The following is a 25,484-nucleotide window of genomic DNA, read 5'->3' on the forward strand; positions in this document are numbered from 1 at the left end:
TACTTTTGAGTCTTTCAAAATACATCTCTATTTTGCCTAAGGTAGCAAAGGAGGAAGCACCCCAGAAAATGTGCTCCCTCTTGTAAAAATGCAGAACCCCATTCTAAATGTGCTTCCTCTCAACGCCATTTACCACCTCCGATTAGTCCCATCCCTGATTGGTAGGGGCCCGTTACATTGTGATAGGATGGAACCCCTACTGTTTCTCTGGTTGGGGAGAGCTCCCCCCTGTAAAATATTTGGAACGGCTAGAACATTCACCAGGATATTTGTTACTTTGGGGTCCCGGTAATGACATCCTGTAAATACTAGATGAGTTTTGTGGCAAGATGACGAGTGTCCGTTACCTTCCTGTCCTCGGTAAGTCTGAGGGTGTTGTGGCTTTTCCTCAGTAGAAAGCTCACCACTTCCTGATGGTTGTCGCCGGCGGCATACTGGATCGCAGTCTTTCCATCGTTACACTCCAGGGTTGGGTTGGCGCCGCATTCAACGAGGAAGCGAACGGCGTGAAGGAATCCGGACTTGGCTGCAAAGTGCAGAGGACACCAGCCGTTCTGTGCACGAGAAAGACCGATATCCCGTCACGTCAAACACAGGTACCCCCCCTGGCAGGAGTTTATTATTAAGTAGGTACAAACCGCAAATCATTCTTTCACAAGGGCAAAGCTTTAGGAAATACAGTAAATGGGCAAGCCATTGGCTATCTGCGGCGAAAGCAAACAGGTAAGGGCCACAGGAAGATCTACGAGGAATCTGGGCCTACCAACACTCCGATAGATGCCAGTCTCCTACCAAACTCTACTCCGCATACAATCATTCCCGTATCTACGTAGCACCAGACACAGCCCGCCCTTCCTACATGCCCACGTCATTGTGACCACGTGTCTTCTGGGACACGGACAGAAGACTACCTTGTCGGTAACATTGATTTCCGCGCCTTGTCCGATGAGAGTCCTCATCATCTCGTTGTGGCCGTTGGCAGCCGCCAGGTGGAGGCAGGTCCGGCCTCTGCTGTCTTTCACATGCAGCTGGGTGGTGGATTTGCTGAGGAGGAGGCCGACCACAGCTGTGTGCCCGTTCCTGGCCGCAAGGTGTATGGGGGTGGAGCCCTGCAGATGCGGAAGTGGATATACGGGTGCAGTGTGAGAAAGGCAATAAGCAGGGGATACAGGACACAAGATGAACATATATACATACTTCATTGTTATATTCAGTGTTCTACGGTCAAGTTCTTCAGCACCCTTAGGGGGTGATTTATCAATAAGTTTTATCATACCCAATAAGTTGTAAAACTGGTTCTGTATGATGAATGGCGCCCCAGCCAATCAACTCTTAACTGTCATCTGCTTGAAAAGCTAGGAGCTGATTGGCTGGAGACCCATTTATCATACACAATGAGATTTAAAATTTGCTGCGTATGAAAAACCTGGATAATACATCAGCCTGTGTCATGGCTGGAGAAGGTTTTGAATCCAGACTAGGTAGAACTGATACCAGGAATACATTGTCTCTGGGATGAGAATAACCAGTGAAGGTGGGGTGCTCCAATGAAGTTGCAGGAGCAGGTTTTCAGGAATGCTGGGATTGGCTTTACCAGCCAATCAGGAAATGCTGCAATGGTGAAGCAGGAGCTTCAGTGTTACTGGGATTGGCTGCAACAGACTGACTGATAATTCCATGCCTTCTATATTACATATAAGGGTACTAAGGAAAATGACATTACAGGAGGAAAATGACAATGTTTGGACAAATACTGGGAGCCAAATGTAATAGGGTGTGAGAATCAGAAAGTGAGCGTTTTTGGGAGAGTTTTAAATTTTTTTAAAGCGGCAATCAACTACATGGCAAAGTCAACCTGTTTTTTTTCAGTGTAAATAATTGCCGCTTTAAAAAACAAACAAAAAACTCTCCCCCTAAATCTCTCACTTTCTGATTCTCACACCCCATCACATTTGGCCCTGTGTCAGTTTGCACTGGCAGAATATACAGGCCCATATACTGTAGATGAACTGGTTCAAAACCAGCACTCCCCCGCTAGCCTTACCCAATAAGGCCCTCTATATTTAATGACAGTCATTTGTAAAAGAAGCTGGAACAATAGCATGATGGCCGTTACCTGCCGGCTGGTCGCTGCGTCTGCCTGGACTCCGGGGTAGTTTAACAAGAGGCGCACAAGACTTTCATGGCCGGACTGAGAAGCCAAATGCAATGGCGTGTAACCAGACTACAAGACAGGGAAATAACACGTGGGTGCTTTGTTCTGGGGTGATATGGTTTACAAAGCGGTTAGTGGAAAATAAAGAAATAAACTGTATAAAGAAATGTGAATTATTAATAGGAACCTACTGAGCACACATAAAGGTAAACCCCTCCAGTGTCTCAGTATGATCATGTAGTCGCTTCTATTCCCTCACATCCTCCGGCGCTAATGGTACGGTCAATGCAAGAGGTAGCGATTATACCACATTTATGACAGCACCGGAATAATCTCCTGAGGAGGATTTCGCCGTCATCTGTCCATATACTGCAGGGGTGGCAAAACCTGTCCTCAAGATCTACCAACAGTTCTTGTTTTCCAGTCAACCTGTGGATCTATAGTAGGAATAAATGCAGCCGGTTTTAAAATGTGACCGTTAGTATTGGCTACAGCTGTGCACCAGCTAGGTGATCTGGAAAACATGGACCGTTGGTAGATCTTGAGGACCGGTTTGGCCACCCCTGATATACTCTATGCTATCATTTCCCAAACATGGCATTTACACAATATTACATTTGCGGAGATGCTGAATCGGATGAGACTGAATTACCCCGATCCTCGTGGCCTTACCTCTCTGTCACGTTCTCTCACGTGTAACAGGTCACCAGCGGATTTTGGAAGCTCACTGTGCACCGTGACCGGGAGCTTTGTCAATATGTCCCTGACGACATCCAACTGGCCAAACTGCGCGGCGACGTGAAGGGCGGTGAAACCGGTCTGGAAACAGAAGTAACATTTCAGCAATGCCAATATTTGTTCTCACCCTATACAGTAGCTCTGATTACATGAGGAATCGCTGCCACGCATCCCGGGGTCACATCCCAAGGACTGGGCAGGTTAGTAGCATTGTTTAACGGAAAGGACTGTTTTGCACAATAATCCAGATATTGAATCATTATTATTATTTTATCAAAGTAACAAGGGGACAAGCAGGAGAGGTTCACTTGGTCAAGAAGGTTCTAAAGCCTAGGAGAGAACCGAAAGGACCTAGCATCCAATGGTGAAAATGACATATATTCCTGGCAATTGTAATGCAAGTAGTCTTAGTAATAGACATTAATACAAGATATGGTTAAAAAATAACTAAAAAATTTCAGGAATTATCACTGACTGGAACAGGTAGGGATGGAACTGATAAGGAACTTGGGTCACCTTCTGCAGATGTTACCTTGTTGCTGGTAATATGAAATGAGACGCTGCCCTTTAATACATCCAGAATGTTGATATGTCCATTCTGAGCTGCCAGGTGGATGGCGGACATCCCTTCCTGTAACACACAGAGGAGGAACAGACACTACTGAGGGACAGTGATAACAGGGTCTAACAGTAACTATCCGGCACAGGTGGATGAGCACATCCCTTCCTGTAACACACAGAGGAGGAACAGACACTACTGAGGGACAGTGATAACATGGTCTAACAGCAACTATCCGGCACAGGTGGATGAGGACATCCCTTCCTGTAACACACAGAGGAGGAACAGACGCTACTGAGGGACAGTGATACAGGGTCTAACAGCAACTATCCGGCACAGGTGGATGAGGACATCCCTTCCTGTAACACACAGAGGAGGAACAGACGCTACTGAGGGACAGTGATAACAGGGTCTAACAGCAACTATCCGACACAGGTGGATGAGCACATCCCTTCCTGTAACACACAGAGGAGGAACAGACACTACTGAGGGACAGTGATAACATGGTCTAACAGCAACTATCCGGCACAGGTGGATGAGGACATCCCTTCCTGTAACACACAGAGGAGGAACAGACGCTACTGAGGGACAGTGATAACAGGGTCTAACAGCAACTATCCGGCACAGGTGGATGGCGGACATCCCTTCCTGTAACACACAGAGGAGGAACAGACGCTACTACGGGACAGTGATAATAGTGTCTAACTGCAACTATCCGGCACAGGTGGATGGTGGACATCCCTTCCTGTAACACATAGAGGAGGAACAGACGCTACTGAGGGACAGTGATAACAGGGTCTAACAGCAACTATCCGGCACAGGTGGATGGTGGAGATCCCTTCCTGTAACATGCAGAGGAGTAACAGAAGCTAATAGGGGACAGTGATAACATGGTCTAACAGCAACTATCCGGCACAGGTGGATGAGGACATCCCTTCCTGTAACACACAGAGGAGGAACAGAAGCTTATAGGGGACAGTGATAACATGGTCTAACAGCAACTATCCGGCACAGGTGGATAGTGGACATCCCTTCCTGTAACACACAGAAGAGGAACAGACGCTACTGAGAGACAGTGATAACAGGGTCTAACAGTAACTATCCGGCACAGGTGGATGAGGACATCCCTTCCTGTAACACACAGAGGAGGAACAGAAGCTACTGAGGGACAGTGATAACAGGATCTAACAGCAACTATACTGCACAGGTGGATGAGCACATCCCTTCCTGTAACACACAGAGGAGGAACAGACGCTACTACGGGACAGTGATAACAGGATCTAACAGCAACTATCCGGCACAGGTGGATGGCGGACATCCCTTCCTGTAACACACAGAGGAGGAACAGACGCTACTACGGGACAGTGATAATAGTGTCTAACTGCAACTATCCGGCACAGGTGGATGGTGGACATCCCTTCCTGTAACACATAGAGGAGGAACAGACGCTACTGAGGGACAGTGATAACAGGGTCTAACAGCAACTATCCGGCACAAGTGGATGGTGGACATCCCTTCCTGTAACATACAGAGGAGGAACAGATGCTACTGAGGGACAGTGATAACAGGGTCTAACAGCAACTATCCGGCACAGGTGGATGAGGACATCCCTTCCTGTAACACATAGAGGAGGAACAGACGCTACTGAGGGACAGTGATAACAGGATCTAACAGCAACTATCCGGCACAGGTGGATGAGCACATCCCTTCCTGTAACACACAGAGGAGGAACAGACGCTACTGAGGGACAGTGATAACAGGATCTAACAGCAACTATCCGGCACAGGTGGATGGTGGACATCCCTTCCTGTAACACACAGAGGAGGAACAGAAGCTAATAGGGGACAGTGATAACATGGTCTAACAGCAACTTTCTGGCACAGCAACCAATCAGAATCTATATATTATCTTCTAGAAGGTGCTAAATAAATAAGAAGTTGAATCTGATTTGTTGCTATGGGAAACATCCCATCTTCAATAGAACTCCCATCTTAGTAAATTTACCACTAGGATAACATTCATTTTAGTGTGAAATATATATATATTTTTAAAATACATTAGTTTATAACACCGCGGGCTGAACCTACCCCATCCTCATCAGAGGCGGATGCACCGGTTTCCAACAAGACCTTTACCACCTCTGCGTGGCCCCCTGCTGCGGCCAGGTGCAGGGGGGTGGAGTCCGTAGTCTGGAACGGCAAATAATGTGTATCATCATTAACATATCACGCTCTGTGATACTATGGGTGAGATTTAATAGGATGAGAGATTCAGAAAGTGAGAGATTTGGTGAGAAATCTTCAGTTTTTTTAAAGCGGCAATCATTTACACTGCAAAATCAAACTGGTTTTGCAGTGTAAATGATTGCCGCTTTTAAAAAAAACTGGAGATTTCGGTACTCTTCACCTAGCACGGCGCCCACGATGTCCATCGCGGTCATCGGGGGTCATAGGGATCAATGTTAAAAGTGTGATTGGACGCGATTTTACTGTTCAATGCCCGCGATTTTTCCATAGGAAACAATGTTAAATGGGCCACAGAGCCCTAATAGTCCCCCTGAAGTGTGAAATGGCCCCCACAATTGTTAACGCCACCCCACGATCAACGTGAACCCGAAGCGTGGCGAGCGCAGCGAGCCCGCGAGGGGCGGCGGTACGCGTCCTCCGACCTTTTCATACCCCCACTATCCACGTCGGCGTGGAGTTGAGAATAGAATAGTGTGGCGAGCGCAGCGAGCCACCGAGCCCGAAGCGTGGCGAGCGCAGCGAGCCCCGCGTGGGGACGCAGATACCTGTGAAGCCCGCAAAGGGACGCGTTTACCTGTGAAGGTATCCGCGTCCCCTCGCGGGGCTCGCTGCGCTCGCCACGCTTCGGGCTCGCCACACTATTCTATTCTCAACTCCATGCCGACGTGGATAGTGGGGGTATGAAAAGGTCGGAGGACGCGTACCGCCGCCCCTCGCGGGCTCGCTGCGCTCGCCACGCTTCGGGTTCACGTTGATCGTGGGGTGGCGTTAACAATTGTGGGGGCCATTTCACACTTCAGGGGGACTATTAGGGCTCTGTGGCCCATTTAACATTGTTTCCTATGGAAAAATCGCGGGCATTGAGGCATTGAACAGTAAAATCGCGTCCAATCACACTTTTAACATTGATCCCTATGGGAAATCGCGGGCATCGCGTCGCACCCGTTTTTTAGTGCATTTGATGGCCGCGATGGGCGCCGTGCTAGGTAAAGAGTACCGAGATTTCTTCCCAAATCTCTCACTTTCTGAATCTCTCATCCTATTAAATCTCACCCTATGTTCAGTGTATGGGTAAAAGCACACAATATCTTGTATTCTATATTTTAGCATCATATAAGAAATGACATAATAATCCTACTACCTACAGTAACTTGCATAACTGCGTAAATAGCAGGAGATTTATGACGATTTGGAGACAGATAAAGTAAAGCCAATAAGCTTCTAACTGCCATTTTATGGGCTCCCACACATCTAAAATCCGTTCTCCCAATTACCCAAAAGGTGCTGCCAATCCCCAATCATTGATGATCGACAATCCATCTGGGAATCTGGTAAATTCTTCATTTTAAAAATCCCAGATTCACTGATCCCAAAATGTTTTAATATTTCCGATTTCTGAACACCGGCCGTTGGAGGCCATAAGGTCAACAGGTAATTGTTCAACAGGGTTAAAAGGTCAGCATTCAAGGTATCCACTCTTTACAAGTATTAACCGGGCAGCAGCAGCAGCATGCAGCAACATTGTATCCACAAAATAAATACTATCGACAAATGATCAGTTAGAAACAATTGCGTGCCACAAATCTTCTCAGCATCCCTATGAGCCTATAAACGGCTGAGTAAAGTGATTTTATAGTAGCAACACACAGGGCACCTCGCCCACGGGTGGGCCTCACCTTGCTGCGCGCTGTGGTCACCCCGCTGCTGTTAGACTTGAGAAGCTCCTTGATCACTGCCACACTGCCCTTAGAGGCCGCAATATGGGCACAGGTCAAACCATCCATGTTGGCGGAAGTCACCAGCTCCGGGCGGTGTTTCAAGAACAGCTTTACAACTTCAGAGTGGTTGTTCTGGGCGGCGACGTGGAGAGGCGTTTGTCCTTCCTAAAGTTACACATAGGATTATACAGAAGGTTTTGGCATCAGACTAAGCTACACGTGTGCATCAGTCCGATCATCTCACATCCCTAGCGGTGACAATGACTAATGCAACGCATAGAAACAGAAATGGAATTACAATGGCTTGTTTGGAGAGCACAAAAAGTTTACAAGCTCTGAAACTACAGCCGCATTCTGGAAAATATAACCGCAGCCTAATAACCGGTGGGTGGTGCATCCATGGGATGGGGGGGCGTCGACATAAAGTTGCGGGGGTGCAATCCGGACAACACAGGCATATCCGGGCATGTTGCACCAGCTGTGTGATGTCCGCTGCACCCAAAAGCAGCCGTCAGGAGCATAATACAGGGCCATCCTCATCACACCTCCTGCAATACGGACGTCATCTTTCTAAAAGGGACATAGCTGACCCAGTGGCGTAACTACTGATTCTGCTCCCCCCTGCCGAAAATGCAGGGGGGCGCCTCCGCTAGGTTTAACAACAAACGCTTCCCCCCCCCCCCCACCCTCCCAATGCGGCCGTTACCTTACCCAGTGGAGGGGAGCCGGGGTGCGGTGGAGGGGAGCCGGGGTGTGCGGAGGGGAGCCGGGGTGCGCGGAGAGGAGCCGGGGTGAGGGGTGGATGAGACGTTACCTCCTGTCGCATCTGCGCCTGGTCCCCGCTCTCCCGTCTACTGCTGCTAATCAAAAGTGACACTTGGAAAATGGCTGCCTACAAAAAGCAGACGAAAAACTGTCTGCAGTATGGGGGCAGCCATTTTCCAAGTGTCACTATTTGTATTAGCAGCGCTGCAGCAGCAGTAGCCGGGACTCGGGAGAGCTGGGACCCGGCACAGGCGCTGGCGGCAGAAGGCAGCGAGTAATGTCCCGCAGCCCCCCAGGCGCCCACACCCGCTCAGCGCCTCCCCGCCACCGCGGGGGCTGCGGGACGATAGTTACGCCACTGAGCTGACCTCTGCCTGTACTTAGGTGCCGATTCAGGATCACTCATAGGGAGCTGAATAATAAAGTTATAAAGTTATAAAATAAAGTTATAAAATAAAGTAATAAAGTTTTGCTGTTCTCTGTGTCTGTGGTTTTTTTAACATTCTTTTACAGGTGGACAACAAGTCCAAGGGGACCCATTAATGCCCCGCATGCTGAGACTTGTGGTTCGCCAAGTCCCAGGATGCGGGGAGGCCTACTGGGACTTGTAGTTCACCTGTAACAAAGCAATGTTTTTTTACACTTTTATGCGTATCAGCCCGGCGTATCAGCCCACGGATGCCGGGGACACTGGGAACCCCTTTATTGGGGGTACCCACTCCCCCAAGGCTGACCAGCCACGGTGAGTATGGTATGGCCGGGGACCTTATGTAAAAAGTGTCCCCCGGCTGTGGCTTGACACCGTGGGCTGTTGGAGCTGGTCCCAAAATACGGGGAACCCCCATTTTTTTTGTCCCCCGTATTTTTGGAACCAGGACCGGTCCAAAAGTCCGGGGCTGGTTTCAGAAGTACAGGGGACCCCTACTCTTTTTGTCCCCCGTAATTTTGAAACCAGGTCCGGCTCAATGAGCCTGGGGCTGGTTATGCTAAGGAGGGGGGACCTCACGCCATTTGAAAAAAATTTAATTTTTTTACTGTTACACATATTTTAACACAGAACCATGCACAGATCTCAATGATCTGTGCATTGTTCCGTCAAATTCGCCTGTCAGAACCTGGTCTATTTGTTTGGCGATTTTTTGAAACATTTACCAAAAATTGCATCCCATTAAATCTGCGAGTTGTATACTTTATAATGGTAAAACATCTGGATGTGAATTGATGTAAAAACCGCCAGGTCAGAATGTGCGATTCTTTCCCACAATTCGCATCCTATAAAATGTGCAATTATCGGAAAAAGTGCGATATCGGACATTTTTTTTGCAATATTATCGCAAAAGTCATTATATCAGACACCATTAAATCTCGCCCATAATCTTTTTTACACAACATTTTTTATTTGAATTTATATAACAAATGTGAGGGATGCTGGCATTTGTAGTGGTTATTTTGCACTTCTCTCACAGAGAGAAAGGGTTAATCTCTCCCCCCCCTGACTTTGCACAATACCTGCTCCTGACATGTCAACACCAAAATGTCGGCAGACGCAAAATCGACAGTCAAAAGATTGACATTTGTGTTTGTTGGGCATATGGTGTTGTCCTGATACCAAAAAACCCAGACAATCTATAAAAATATGTCATTTTGTCAGTTTTACCAAACCTGCTAAAGTCTCCCGACTGCAGGGGGATGGGAGACCTGAGGGTGCAAATTCCAGAGCCTTGTGCGTTTGGAAATTCAGATACAGAACCCTCAGACAACTTTATGTAAAACAGTTGTTTTTCTGTCTTCGAAGAACATGATGTTATTTTAATGCACAAAGCAGAGCTGATCTGTGTAATACCCAAGGGTAACTAAAAGTAAACACCTTTGTAGATGTTAAGGCGGCTAAGAAGAGGAAGAAACGGCATTGTATTGAATATGTTGCAGGCTGACATGCCCAAACCAATGCTCTATGGGGCCTTAAATGCATTGTTACATATACAACTACCCAAGGAATGACTGCTGAGTGTCAGCAGCAGACAGACGCACTGGGACTATACATGCAGCCAGTCTGATTGGCTTCCGAGTCTTCTCAATGACCCCGCACTTTGATCATTAGCACGGAGGAAATCCTCTCAACGTTTCATGTGAACATCAAGGTCGCAGTTCGGTGTCACCGGCCGTGCAGGATAATCATGGAGAGGAAAGGGAGCGGCACAAGTAGCAATGTCCTGCGGCCGCCTGATCTCCAGCAGTCCAGGAAGGTGACGACTAGTGTGACAGGCAGGCGGCCCTTTTATGTCTGCAGTGACACGTGTGGAAGAGACTGCCTCCTCTGATGTCACTGGACACGTATTACGCAGCTGAAATGCGTCACAGTGCAGAACAATCACCTACACTCACAGGCTGCTTATTGCTGGTCTCTACACGTTGCATCAACATTAGGGATTGTTATGGTCTGAGAAGAGGAACTTAGATAGTAACATAGTAAGGTTGAAAAAAGACATTAGTCCATCGAGTCCAACCTATCTAACTTGTAACTACTGACTTGAGTAAGTCATATCTATAGGATTCCCTTAGTGGCCAAATATGCATCCAGTTTTGATTTAAATACATTAACAGTAGTTGCTGTAACCACCCCCACTGGCAATGAGTTCCAGAATGTTACTGCTCTAATGGTGAAGAATCCTCTTCTTAATTCAGTGCGGAATTTATTTTCCTCGAGCCTCAGTACATGCCGCGTGTCCAAGTATAGGCCTGTTAGTGACCAATCATGTCCCAGTTCCATATGAGTCCTATTCCTTTATTTGAACATACTAATCATATCACCTCTCAATCTCCGTTTCTCCAGTGAAAACATATTCCGCCTGGTTATCCTATCTTTGTATTCTAGTGATTCCAGACCTGTTACTAGCTTAGTCGCCCTTCTCTGTACCTGTTCCAATTCATTTATGTCCTTTTTAAGGTGCAGTGCCCAGAACTGAACACAATATTCTAAGTGTGGTCTCACCAATGCCTTGTAAAGAGGCACTATCACATTGGCATCCCTTAAATCCATACCCCTTTTAATGCATGCCAGTGTCCGGTTTGCTTTTGCTGCTGCACTTGAGCAGTGTGCACTATTACCCAATTTTTCATCTATGATGACCCCCAAGTCCTTCTCTACAGCAGAATTCCCTATAATAACTCAATTTAGCCTATAGGTAGCATGTTCATTTTTATTCCCATAATGCAGGGCTGGGCAATTGTGGCCCTCCAGATGTTGATGAACTACACATCCCAGCATGCCTTGCATCAGTTTCAGCATGGCCACATAGCAAAACTAATGCAAAGCATCCTGGGATGTGTAGTTCATCAACATCTGGAGGGCCGCAATTGCCCAGCCCTGCCATAATTACTTTACATTCATCATGGTTAAACTGCATTTTCCACCTTTCTGGTTTAATTAAGTCACTTTGTAGTGTATCCACATCCTCTCCTGAGTTAATTTCCTTACTCATTTACGTGTCATCCACAAATATTGCAATTTTTTTCACTATGTCGCTTCCTATTTCATTAATGAATATATTAAACAAGGTGGGTCCCAACATTGAACCTTGCGGGACTCCACTTTGGACCTCACCCCAGCTGGAATGTATGCCATTTATCTCCACTCTCTGTTCCCGAATGTGCAACCAGTTTTTAATTCAATTATACATTTTATCTCCTAACCCTAAATTACCTAGTTTTATTAATAACCTTTTATGAGGCACCATGTCAAAAGCTTTAGCGAAATCAAGAAGTATTACAGCAACAGCTTTCCCTACATCTAGACCCCTACTGACTTCCTCATAGAAGCTAATTAAATTCTTCTGGCATTATCAATTTTTTTACAAACCCATGCTGAGCCTTACTTATGACCTTCTCCTGTTCTAAGAAATTTGGATACTATGGGTGAGATTTAATAGGATGAGAGATTCAGAAAGTGAGAGATTTGGTGAGAAATCTCCAGGTTTTTTTAAAGCGGCAATCATTTACACTGCAAAATCAAACTGGTTTTGCAGTGTAAATGATTGCCGCTTTAAAAAAACTGGAGATTTCTCACCAAATCTCTCACTTTCTGAATCTCTCATACGATTAAATCTCACCCTATAACTTATTATTCCGTCTATTATTTTCACCGCAATGGATGTAAGGCTGACCTGTCTATAATTTTCAGGGTTAGTTTTTGCTACCTTTCTTCCATATTGGTACTACGTTAGCTATGTGCCAGTCCCTTGGTACCATCCTTGAGTTTATTGATTCCTTGAATATCAGATAGTGTGGTATTGCTATGACAGAACTCAATTCTTTTAGTATCCTAGGGTGTATTTCGTCCGGACCAGGAGATTTGTTACTATATAGGTTCTGTAATCTATTTTTGACTATTTCCTCACTCAAACATACAGTTTGGAAGCAATCAAGAGCCGAGTATTTAATCTGTGGGAGATCTTCTGAAGATTCTTCCCTTGTAAATACCGAAGCAAAATATTAATTGAATAATTCCGCTTTCTCTTTTCCTTCAATTAACAGGGTACCCTGCTAATTTTTTAATGGGCCAACATTTACCTTCCTCAACCTTTTCCTGTTTATATAACTGTAGAATTTTTGGGGATTATATTTGCTATCTGCCGCTATTTTACGTTCTGTCTTATCAAGAGATCCAGGATATTGTTATTTCTGGTTGGACTTTCAATGAATTGATACAAATAGTGGTAATTTAGGGCATCCAATAAAACATTTCCCTTAGCGGTACTAGTTGACCTATCCTTCCAATTTATTTCAGGGTGGTTAAGGTCACCCATAATAATAATGTCCCGTAAGTTGCCCGCTTTTCCCACCTGTAACAAGAGGTCTTTTCCCTCCTCCGTATTTATTTTGGGTGGTTCATAAAAATTTTCCTACTATAAGTTTTTTAGCCCCTTTAATATTACCTGTGATTTCTACCCATACCGATTGTACTGACTTCATTGTGCTCTTGTATATGTCTTCCCTTATGTATGCTTTTAAGGATGGTTTAACATATAAAAATACCCCCCCCCCCTCCCCTTCTACCTAATCTGTTTTTTCTAAGACTATAACCTTCTGTTAGCCTCCCACTCATGTGATTTATCCCACCAACTTTCAGTAATGAGATCATATCTTCATCCAAAACTAGGGTCTCTAGTTCCCCCATTTTACCAGTTAGACTCCTAGCATACAGGTAAAGGCATTTCAGATCTCGTCTTTCGTTTGCCCTGGTCATGTTACCTGTGACAGTTGCAGAAGGTTCCTGAAATGATAAATCCGCATCATGGACAATATTTGTACTTGGCTGTGTGTCTCATACACCTTTCGTATACCTTGTTCCCTTTTTCCTCCTTTCCCTTTGCTATCTCCACAATGTAGCTGTCTTTGCCCTCTATTCTACACTCATTTATTGGTTTAAGGTTTTTTAAATCTCCTCAAGCCTTCCCACCATTCTACTCCCGAGCACCCCTGCCCCCTCCTCGTTCAGGTGCAATCCGTCGCGTGGGCATGTGTGCAGTGCGTTTGCCGGCAGATCTTACTATTTCAGTAGCATTGGCATCAGCCTTCAGGGTCAGTAGAGTGTTGCAGACGTCCAGCTGTCCGCTCCGGGCTGCTAGGTGCAGGGGGGTGCACTTGGTCTGCGTCAGGAAAGGGGAGAGACGATGTAAGCAGCAGTATTAGAGATGAGCACTACGGACAGTAACAGGATTATTATTACAGTTTTACTGACGACTGTAAATGCTCCGAGCAGAGATTCACGAGCCCTCCAGACAATGGGGCAGATGTATTAAGCCTTGAGAAGAAATAAACGTGAGGGTGACAAAGCGTAATAAATGTCCAGCCAATCTGCCCCTAACTGTCATTTTGCACACACACGCACAGCCTGTAACATGACAGTTAGGGGCAGATTGGCTGGGTGTTTATCACTCTTTATCAACATCGCGGTTATCTGTTTTTAAGGCTTAATACATCTGCCCCTGTGTTATTGTTATGTGACGCGTAGGAAAAGTGGAGGGGACACTCACAGGGCATATAATCCACTGACAATAGACATTTCCAGGGGACTCCCAAATAATGTATCCACGAGATGGAACAAGGAGGGACAGCATCAGATTTCTCCGATACTGTATCTTCTGTGGATTACATTTCGGATTACAAAAACAGCCTCCATAGGTTTCTATGGGGCTGTACATATGGGGCTGTGGGGCGGTATCCCTGCGGTGGATAAGAAGCGCTACTAGTTCCCATCCGCCGCTGGGACCACGCCACTGACTGCCCATCCACCACAGGGACCCCGAGGCTGCAGGGGGGAGTTACAGCAGCAGCCGTGGCCAGCATCCTCTCTGTCTCCCCCCTCAGCAGCCTGACAGCCTCCCTCCCCACTCAGCAGCCACAGACACCCCCTCCTCCCGCAGCAGCCGGGGACAGCTTCTCCAGAGCTGCACACCGTACACTGGTGCCTCAACCCGCAGCGGGACCCTTTACACCGGCCTCTACACGGCTCCTAACCGTGTTCTACCCAGGTCAGCTTGACCCCATTTACACCGCCGCAGATCCAGGTCTGACCCGCCGCTGACCCAGATTTTTCGGAGGTGTAAAAGGAGTATTATGCTGCCCATACATATGTGCACTCGGATTCAATGCAACATCGCAGTGCGATCGGATTCGATGCGACATCGCAGTGCGATGTCCAACGAACCTGATTGCATCTTGTGGTGCTAAAGTGTCCCCTTTGCAGCACCCGATGTCGCATGCCATCTTGAGATGGCACATTGGGTGCTGGAAGAGGGCGGGCAGAGGGTGGCGTTATGTAGCGCAAGAAGCGCTAGTGCTGTGGCAGGGGTCAGTCAGCGGTGGCGGCAGAATTGCTTAAACACTTCTGCCGCCACCGCTGACAGACCCCAGCCACCTGCTAGCGCTTCTTGCGCTACATAACGCCGCCCTCTGCCCGCCGTCTCCCATGCCGCCAGCAGTCCCTCCGGCCCCCTCTCCCCACGCCGATGAAAAAGCATTCCCTCCGCCCCCCACTTGCGGATCGCATGTGGTTAAAAACCACATGCGATCGCTCCTGCGATTCGATAGATATTATGTGCAGCACATAAGATCTTGAGACCCGTCATTCGACCGGCGTGCCCGCATATCGCGTCGAATGTCCCCTTAAAAATGCATACAATCATTCGATTTCTCGGCCAGATGCGGTCGAAATCGAAGGATTGTATGCGATATCTCACATATGTATGGGCAGCATTACATTTCCAGGGATATATTTGGTAAACAAATAAACCCTTATACTAAATTTAGGCCCAGCAGGTGTCTTGTTGGCTTTCTTGCATTGGGTGACATTTATATTGCTATTTACCAGCGACATGGCATCAATGCTGGCGTGGTGGATCTCCACAAGTAATTTAACCAGACGGTTGAAGCCATTTTGAGCGCACAGGTGAAGCGGCGTGAGACCGAGCTTGGTTTTGGTGTTTACGAAGGCTTTGTGTCTCAGCAGGATGTCCGCCATCTTGTCGTGGCCGTTCTGGCAGGCCAGATGTAAGGCCGCTTTGCCGTGCTGAGGAGAAACAAAATTATTACAAATAGTAATTTCCAGATACAATTGTATGGGATGCGGTCATCTATTAGAATGAACTTAGGTCTACAGTCATTAGGTCGACCCCACTAGGTCGACTGGCAGGAAGGTCGACCTGATTTAAGGTCGACATGGGCCAAGGTCGACATGACTTAAGGTCGAATTTGCATAAAGGTCGACATGAGGAAGGTCGACTGGTCATAAGGTCGACATGAGGTTTTTCACTGTTTTTTGAGCCGACGTGCCGACAGGCGGTATTTCATGCCCTACCATCCACTAGGGCGTGGAGGAGGTTATTAAAGCTGTGGCGAGCAAAGCGAGCCACCAAGCCCGATGCATCGCGAGCGAAGCGAGGGTCCGATGCTCATTGCCAACTGTGTCCATGTCGACATTCGGATAAAAAAAAACAGTGAAAAACCCAAGTCGACCTTATTACCAGTCGACCTTCCTCATGTCGACCTTTATGCAAATTCGACCTTAAGTCATGTTGACCTTGGCCCATGTCGACCTTAAATCAGGTCGACCTTCCAGCCAGTCGACCTAATGACTGTAGACCTAAGTTCATTCTGACAGATGTACCGATTCCAATTGTATGCAGGGCCATCTTAATGTATAGGCGGTTACATTAGGACATAATGATGTTTCGGTGCCCACTTACCTCATCAAATACATCCACCCTGACGTGGTTCTGTAACAGGAGGTTCACAATCCCCGTGTGGCCCTTGTCTGCCGCCACCAGCAGTGGTGACCACCCATTCTGAGACAAGGAATGGACAGGAAAATGTTACATATATATTAGAACTAGGCTGTAGCTTTCTACTTTGTTGAAACAATGTTGCTGCATCCCACAAAGACGCTCCACCCAGACAGCCCAGTAATAGAACCTGCATTAGGTAGCAGTAACACTGCACCATAAATCACCCCTACGGCAAGTGGGTGTATATACTGTACAGCACCTGGCCTTGTGTCTAATATAATCCAAAATGCTGTCACATGGCTTTATGCTGGTCAGCGGCAGATCTAGGTGGTCGTCTATAGCACCTAAACACAATAGGGGGAATTCAATTGTTTCTTCACTAGATGGTGCCCAGTGGAGCAATTCAATTGTTGCTTTGTTCATGAGCGCTGAGATGCGGGAGACATATTTCAACTCACCAGCTCTTCCACTGGTGAGCTGAAGTGTGCGGAAAGTGACCCATTTAGGCACCCAAACTGCACTTATTGGGTTGCCAGCAGTACGGCCTCTAATGACAAAGAATTGGTGATATAAAAAAAAAAAAATACACCCCCATCATGATAAACAATTGAATCGCCACCAGTGTTTACGTTTTCCTGCAGAACCCTTCCCGGACACGTAGGGGAGGAAGCCTTGTTAATTATGACATCACACACCCGCTTCCCAAGAGGACAAGTTGTTGCACAACGGGTGGAGTCACCTTTGCTTGCTTGTTGAGGATCTGCTGCCTCTGGTTGGGTCCGATATATTCAATCATCTCCAGTAAGACGTCCTCATTCCCCATCCTGGCGCAGTAATGCAGCGGAGTCTCGCCGGCCTTCCATGTCACAATGTACAATGGTGAGATAGAGTTATTACAGCACATAACTATCTACAGTATATAGCCATTATCGTATATGTATCCATTGATTAAATAATCTAATTATCTGGCAGGTGCAATGTCACATGACTTCCCCTTAAATGCTTGGCCACGCCTGCGTTTTCCCTGACACTCCCAGAAAATTAAGCAACTTGTTGCAGGTGCTCTATAGAACCCATAGGAGCAGAGACTGGGAGAATACGTACAGCCCAGGCCACAGGTCCGCTTGTCTTAGTCACCCAGCAGATATTCCCAGGGGACTGGTAGCCGGTGACATTTACTGACAGATGCTGAGTGTTGGAAGGGATGATACATGACACAGGGATTACACAGAGGTGTCTCAGATCTGCAAGCGCTGGAGAAATCCATTTGCAGCCGTGTGGGGGATCGCGGTGTGCGAAGAGGGAGCGGGCAGCCATACGGGCAGTGTCTGGTGGACTGCGAAATTCGCAGCCTTGTGAGTCAACCAGAAAAAACTCTTAAATCTCTTGACACCCATCACATTCATCTCTTACGGACTAATTTGAAGGAAATGTTGTGGTTCTACGAGTGTCAGCATGCCAGTAAATATCTACCAGGCTTGCTGAGACTTATAGTTCCACAGTGGTTTCCCAGTGGCCCCTCGTCGAGTCCGGGTGACCTGGGGGTTTAAAGACGCTTTGATTATTGGCTGACAAAGGCTCCCGGGCTGGCAGCTGATTGGTTTGTAATCTTATGACCGACATGGGAAAAGGGTCGACATGAGCTTTTCAAGTTTTTTCGTGTCAATGTCGACCCCCAGTTAGTGTAGCGCATACCCTCAAATGGCGCCTCACTCAGCAGCTATACCGTGCCCCCTCCATCTCCCTCTTCGTCCTTAAGGTGCCCGCACACGGGATGATGCTGGAAGAAATCTGACATCATTCGCGAGTGTATGAAATCGTTCATTGTGCGCACACATGGAACGATTTCACAAAAGATTGCTCTATGATCTTCCTGCATGCATGGAAGATCATAGACCATAGTTAACAACCGGCAGGTACACGCATCATTAACGATGCATGGAATGATTTCAACAATTGGTGGTTCCGATCGATTGGGAAAATCACATTGGGCCAGATTCTCTAAGCTTCAAAAGTGATAAAATGGAGAGTGATAAAAAGCCAGCCAATCAGCTCCTGTCTGACATTTTTCAAACACAGTCTGTGACATGGCAGGTAGGAGCTGATTGGCTGTCTGTTTATCACTCTCCATTTTATCACTTTTGAAGCTTAGAGAATCTGGCCCATTGTCCTTCAAATCATTCTGTGTGTAGTAGGCAGTTTATTTCTTTACACAATCGGTATGAGCAGTGTATGTGAGACGCTGGCTGCAGAGGGGGTGTGGGGGGGCACTGCCGGAGCCAAGTCCTGAGCTGCGTTTACAGCATAGAGACTCAGTATAAACAGCCAGAAGTGTGAGAGGGGGTGTATGTACTGAGCAGCCCCCTGTCTGCAGCGGCCCAGGGGGTGGGGGCATGCTGGATGTGCGGACACAAATCTTCTAATTAGTCAACAAGTGCTGTAAACACTGTAACCCTGCCGCGTAAATATTGTCATAGTACTTATCGCTGATTTATACGCCAAACGCTTTGTGCTACCGGCAGCCTGGACTATGAACAACACGAGATGGACGAGGCCTCCACATGGCTCTTATTTACTATGGAACATTGTACTTACATCTATATACAATGTATATAATATATACATTATATATAGTGTTACATTGTTATTATTATCATTATTACTACAGTTCAGCAGAAATCCTTTACACGATAACTAAGGGTCTCATTCAGGTTCAATCGGACGACCCTGTTTCCGATTGTGCTGGTCCCACCTGTGTGCCCGCCCCCTTTTCAGCCATCCCTGCTGGAAATAAGAGTCAGTTTAGACACTTTTATTTCCAAATGGGGGGAAAAAATCATAAATCATTCGATGGTCAGCGAACATCAAAACATTTTTCACATGTGCGTCTGCATGCGAGGGGATGTGTAAGTGCACATATCTACTCGCATGCAAATGTCCATGTGGCGGGGGGATGGGTTTGGTTGTTCGGTTGTCTGGCGGCATTTACCTGTTCACTAGGCTGGGGACAGGTATGAATCAGGCCCTAAATCCCAGAAACTTCCGATTGTCTGATAAAGTCATTTATATCGCAGGTTTCTGCACACCTGACCCCTCCCACCGTTACCTGTGCGGTGCCGCAGGTGATATCGGCACGGTGCTCCATAAGCAGCCTGATGATTCGCACATCCTCCCCGTCGCAGTGGATCAGGTCTCTGGTAATGGCGGCAGCGAGGTGCAGAGGGGTCTCCCCGGCCTGTAAGGAGTGCAGGACAGAGAATGATTCCGGCTTCCCACCGTTACTCAGAAATAATGATAATGACGTTTGAGGCCCGGTCCCGTCTGTTGTTGGTTAAGGCGTCAGATCACGTTATTATTGGATCTGTTTATGTGGTTCCCCCAGTCTGTGTTTTTCACCCATGACTATGTAGCATTGGGCAGAGCTGGTTATTTCTGTGGCTCGGTAATGGGACGTAAAGCAGCCATTGTATCCAATGCAGAGATCACTGGCCAGCAGCAGGGATATATAACTGCACCTCATGATATGAATCCAAATCTGCATCTGCCCCCCTGCAGTGCAGCATGGTTTATCCATTAGTACATAGGCCCCATATATATCTTTAATGACTACATTAGTATGTCCGGCATACCTGGTTGGGCTGGTTTACACACGTTACAGCGTCTGCTTCGCTCTTTTCATTTGCCAAATAGCTGAGTATAAGTTCTACGATGGGCAGATGGCAGTGCCGGACGGCGGTGTGGAGGGCATTCTCTCTGGCCTGGGGAGATAAGGGCACAATATAAATACCCACTCATTATCCACACTGTAATACCTTCACATCATGCCACACTACAGCCCACCGCACATACACACTGCAGAAACCTACATCATGCTATATGCTAGTGCCCCCATATAATGGCACCATGTACTCACAGCGTCAGACAGCAGCCGGCAGAGCAGTCACAGCTTGGTACATTGTTAAAAGGATAGTGGGATAAAGGACCTTTCCTGCACAGGAGGAGGAGGAGCAAAGCCGGTGGCTCACATCCAGGGGGAGAAGCAAGGCCAGTGGCTCACACACAGGAGCAAGGCCGGTGGCGTTGCAGTTAGGGATGGCCATCGGTGCAGTCGCCATCAATAGTATTAAACCATGTGATGGATGACCATCGATAGTTTTACCTATCGATGGTCATCCATTTTCTTTGACTGACTGGCCCATGGGCCAATCAGAATGTGGGGGCAGGGCTTCACTGGTGTTAAGGGCGGAGCTATGCTCCGTGTCCCGATGGAGGGAAACCATCTAGTTCTCTCCCATTGATGACAAAAGTATTAAACATCGGCCAGCAACGATTTAAAATCATCGATGGTCGATGGCCATCCCTACTTGCAGTGTCAAGATCCACGCCACCACCTGTTGCCTTTAGTCCCCAAGTGGCGAGCAAAGAAGAGCAACCCACCATGCCCTAAGCATGGCAAACGTCCATTTGAGCTCCCTTCTTCAGACCTTGCTCCTCCCACTGTTCTGCCCCGTCACGTGATGGTCCATCCTCCCACTAGGAAATAGACATGACCGTCAGTCACAGCCTCAGTGTGTGTCACTCCCACAATGCTTCTGCTGCTGATCTACACGGGTCAAGGTAGCATGTGACAGGCTCCTCCAATCAGAGCTCACCACATGCTCCTCTGACCCTTCAGCACATTCTCATGGAAGTTATTACCCAGTTGTGCATTGTTCCAGCCGGACATCACCTGCCTGAATCTTTGAGTGTCAGGGTCCCTCTGAACCTTGGGATGATTGCCCCCTTTGTCCGAGCACTCTGCTCAACTACCTTTCCCACATCCACAGGGCGTGGCAGAGCAGCTTCTCCTCTTGGCACCCTGCTGGACCACCTGGCATACTACAGAAAGAAGAGAGGCTACCACATAGTGACCAATCAGCTTCTACCTCTCAGACTCCAATATGACTCAAGGCGCTTAACAGATAGAATGAATGTAATACAGTACAGGAACAATGAAGTACAGAAAAGCTTTTCATAAACTATACTCAAGGGAATTACAATAATGCTTGAGTAAACAGGAAAGTCTTGAGCCGTGAAGGATTCTGGAGTGATGACCTCTCACACTGTGCGGTGAAGTGAGTTCCTTAAAATCAGAGCTGCATGGCTAAAAGATTGTACTGTACGTGATAAATGCTACCTTGCAGCTGATTGGTCGCTATGGACAACATCTCCAACTGGTCCACTTCTCTACTCTTTTCACTATTTGATACAATAACCCCACAGCCACAGATATTATACTGTATGTCAGTGGGCAGGAGCCTGCAGTTCGTCAGGTGGCACTTTTTCAGATCTAAGAGTTTGTCGAGGCACGTCTTATAAATATGTATATACTATATGTGGCACCAAGTGCCAAAGGTTGCCCCAGTCTGTTATATTCTAAATAATAAATATGCATACCTTGAACATTTAGAAGGGGAGAATCTGGACGCACCCCCATTTTTCATTACTACGGGGGCCTGGCCAGCGATATATAAGATGCTGGTCATGCCCCCCAACTGCCACTCCCACCATAGGACACTGACAGCCCCAGTGAAAAGTGGGACAGTTGGGAGGTATAATTACGACGTGTCCTATTTAAGCTAATCACATCAGGAAGCACGGACGCAGGTTTCCAGTAACTGAGGCCATAAACGTATCTTTCTGAGTCATACTTAATATTACAGTTAAATTATATAAATAGACCCTTAGTTGGTGCCAAGACCCAGTAACGTTTCCACCACAATAAATCACTGCACATTAGCCGTAAAACAACATGCCAAACAGTAAGCGAGCACACTTATCCCTGGTTTCCATAGGAGAGGGGCTTATTCACATACCCCGGGAGGCACTTTGTGGCCATCGCTCAGGATGAAACCTCATCTGTAGCTCAGATAGGTCTGCAGCTTAATGGCCATTTCTGTTATAAATAAGATCAAATAAAACAACATTCCGAGACGGATAAACGGAATAACGGTGAATAAGAGGTGTTTATCCCCGTGTGCAATATAAAGAATAAAGCATCTACGTTTTCAATATGTAACATGACGACGTTGGGGCAATGAGCCTATGTTCTATGGCTGAAGGTACGGTACACCCATTATCTGCTATAAAGTACGGATCCTTTACCAGAGACTGGACGAATATCATGCCCAAGTAAGCAACACATTTGGCAGGATGGAACATACTTGGTGCAGATAACGGGACAGGAAGAAGATACAAACAATTCTAAGAAAATCTGTACCAAATTTACCAGGAACACAATTATGTTGCAGAGAGACTATGTTCTAAGTAGAAGTAACATTGCCTTGATTTACTATATGTAATCTGCACTGGCAGTGAAGAAACGTTGGGAAAGGCCACCTTTCTACATGGAAATGCTACAGAGAAAACACCCCATGAAATATTTGATGGAAGGAAACAGATCTAGAACGTTTGGAAGCAAGGCCAATGCACATGCTCCTAAAGAAAATAATTCTTGTGGGCTACAGTAAATACCACAGAACTCTTCACTAGAGACACAAGTAAGATCACATGCATTAGGAGATGACTGATGGTAATGGTAACAAAAGTGATTCAACAATTTAAGAACAATTATATTCTTTTAAGTTGCGTATGCACATCCCAGTGATCACGTCTAAAAGCCCCCCAATGTCATTGAGGATGCATGCTCCCGTACATCGTCAGTAACATCCTCCATTGGCCCTGCATGGCCCCCGCTCTCCATCCCATCGTCACGGCCGGCATCAGTGTGTATGTCCCCCCCACTGGGTCCCATTGCGCACGACCATGCTGGGTATACATATAGTCTGATATGTATCCAGCTTAAGGCCGGGTACACAGATGCCAAAGCCAGGTCCTACCGAGGGGAGCAGCATGTCATTGTTAGCGACACCCCCCCATCGGGCCTGCTGCACGGCCTACATCGGAGAGACCGCACCAAAATCTGAGCCCCTGCACAAAGAGACGCAAGGATTGCCACGTTCAGCGTCAGTAGAAAGTGTTTCAGTAACTTATGGAAATGTTTGCTCGTGATCCGCACTTCTATCAATGTCTCACTCACAAGACGTAAATAAAACAAAAGCGTATATCTGCAGGAAACATTAACATCGATAATAACGACCAACACCTTTGATTGCCACGTGACTTCCCCTCCTTCGTTTATCAGGGCGGTTACCATCTTGATGTTGCCATATTGAGCCGCGACGTGCAGCGCAGTCTCGCCATTCTGCTGACAAGAAGGCAAGGATGTAACTAACAGAAGTGGAAATGCAATTATTTCTTATGGGCAAATCGGTGGTCAGAGATATCGTTGGTGTAACTCACAGATGGTGATTATCTAAGGCTATAGCAGATAGCCCCATAGAAGGAGAAATGTGACCGACTCTAGTGCATGGTTTCTACAGTTTGGGGGAAATTGACTAAGACCGAATGGGTATTAATGCACCCATTCGTACCCATTCAATCTGTTATACGGCCGGGAACCGCACTTCGGATGATTAACTATCAAACTTTAACATTAACATGTGATTCCTATGGAGCCGTGAATAGACAATTACCCCCCCCCCCCCCCCCCCGATCCTGCTGCTGATTGGCTGAGGGAGGAGCCAGTGTGTGACATCACAGTGTGTGCCCCAAACACATCTATTTACCGCTCGCTCCATGTTGACGTCCGCTCCACTCTTCAGCAGGATCTCCACCACTTTCTCTCCGTCCTTTATCTGTGCGGCGATGTGTAGAGGAGTCTCCTGTGCCTGAGAGAGAACAGCATGGCTGCAGTCTCTAACCTTAATTATTAGCATATAGCGCCAGCATACTCCGCAGCGCTGTACAACAGGGACTGAATACACTGATAAAAAACAACAACTTGGTATTAACAGACAGGTATAGAGCTAACGACACTCAGATCGCACTCACGGGCCAAACAGTGGACCAGATTCAGTAATGCAAAACAAGCAATTCATTTTGTGTTGCACAGGGATCAAACACATTTATCTTGTTTCTCTGCAGGGTAAATACTGGCTGCTTTTGCATGTAGCTCACACAGATGTTTGACAGCTGTATATTTACACTGCAATTTAGTTTTCAGTTTAAACACTCCCCACCCAAATATAACTCTCTCTGCACAGGATACATCTGCCCCACCTGCAGTGCAGCATGGTTTTGCCCAATTTCGTGATTTTATGCTCTGAATCAGGCCCAGTGCACTACTCGGACATAATGACGGCGCTCTAGCAGTAGTGTGAGCAGCCCTGGGAGCCCCATTCCAGAAACACTGGATATAAAGGAGTGTGTTGTGTAAATCACATCATGTTCTGACACTTCAACATGTAGCATAAGAAGATGACACGAATCAAACTTGTCTCTTGTAATAATATGTATCGTACAGCGGGGGGTGTTCTGATTAGTTATAATGCACATTCAGCTACCAGGTATTACATTGCTGGAGTTTGTCGCCATCATGTGGCCATATAAAGTACTACATGGGATCGTAGCTAGGACCTAATTCATACCTGATCGCAGGGCGCATTTTGGGCCTGATTCTGGTTGACTTGCTAAGCAGCGTAAATGTGCTGCATAGCGAGCCATCTAACCCCGCCTGCCGGGTGAGCGACACTTAAAAAATCGCGTCCACCGCATGCCTTAACTTAAGGTATGCAATACGACCGACGTGACCGACGCGATTTAACATTGAATGCATTGTATTCAATGTTAAATTCCTATGTAAAATTGGGTCCATTGTATGCCATTATAATGGCATACAATGCGACCGATGCGATGGACCCGATTTTACATACAGAACAATGTTAAATGGGCCAATGGACCCGATCTTTGATTGTATACCCACCCTGATGGGTAATTTGTATGTAAAATGCCCCCCCATCGTTAACACCACCCCACAATGAACGCCAACTCCAAACCGCGGCGAGCGCAGCGAGCCCGCGAGGGGCGGCATAACGCGTCCTCCGACCTTTTCATATCCCCACTATCCATGTCGGCGTG

General features: G+C 47.0%; 1 protein-coding gene across 1 annotated transcript in view; it reads right to left on the bottom strand.

The window, feature by feature from the left end:
* LOC146005595 (uncharacterized) overlaps positions 1–25,484 on the bottom strand; it is a 76,562-nt gene that overhangs the window by 12,899 nt on the left and 38,179 nt on the right. The window contains exons 11-25 of the mRNA XM_083144921.1: positions 24,134–24,235; positions 23,611–23,709; positions 20,096–20,224; positions 19,573–19,701; positions 17,206–17,322; positions 16,428–16,526; positions 15,551–15,751; positions 13,731–13,829; positions 7,375–7,581; positions 5,540–5,641; positions 3,426–3,524; positions 2,828–2,974; positions 2,117–2,224; positions 912–1,109; positions 348–554 (exon numbers count right to left, since the gene is read on the bottom strand). Coding sequence (XP_083001047.1) covers positions 348–554; positions 912–1,109; positions 2,117–2,224; positions 2,828–2,974; positions 3,426–3,524; positions 5,540–5,641; positions 7,375–7,581; positions 13,731–13,829; positions 15,551–15,751; positions 16,428–16,526; positions 17,206–17,322; positions 19,573–19,701; positions 20,096–20,224; positions 23,611–23,709; positions 24,134–24,235 — 2,043 coding nt within the window. The remainder of the gene's footprint in view (positions 1–347; positions 555–911; positions 1,110–2,116; positions 2,225–2,827; positions 2,975–3,425; positions 3,525–5,539; positions 5,642–7,374; positions 7,582–13,730; positions 13,830–15,550; positions 15,752–16,427; positions 16,527–17,205; positions 17,323–19,572; positions 19,702–20,095; positions 20,225–23,610; positions 23,710–24,133; positions 24,236–25,484) is intronic.

The sequence above is a fragment of the Crinia signifera genome, chromosome 5 (assembly GCF_055691185.1).
Source record: "Crinia signifera chromosome 5, ASM5569118v1, whole genome shotgun sequence".
Taxonomy (NCBI): Eukaryota; Metazoa; Chordata; class Amphibia; order Anura; family Myobatrachidae; genus Crinia; species Crinia signifera.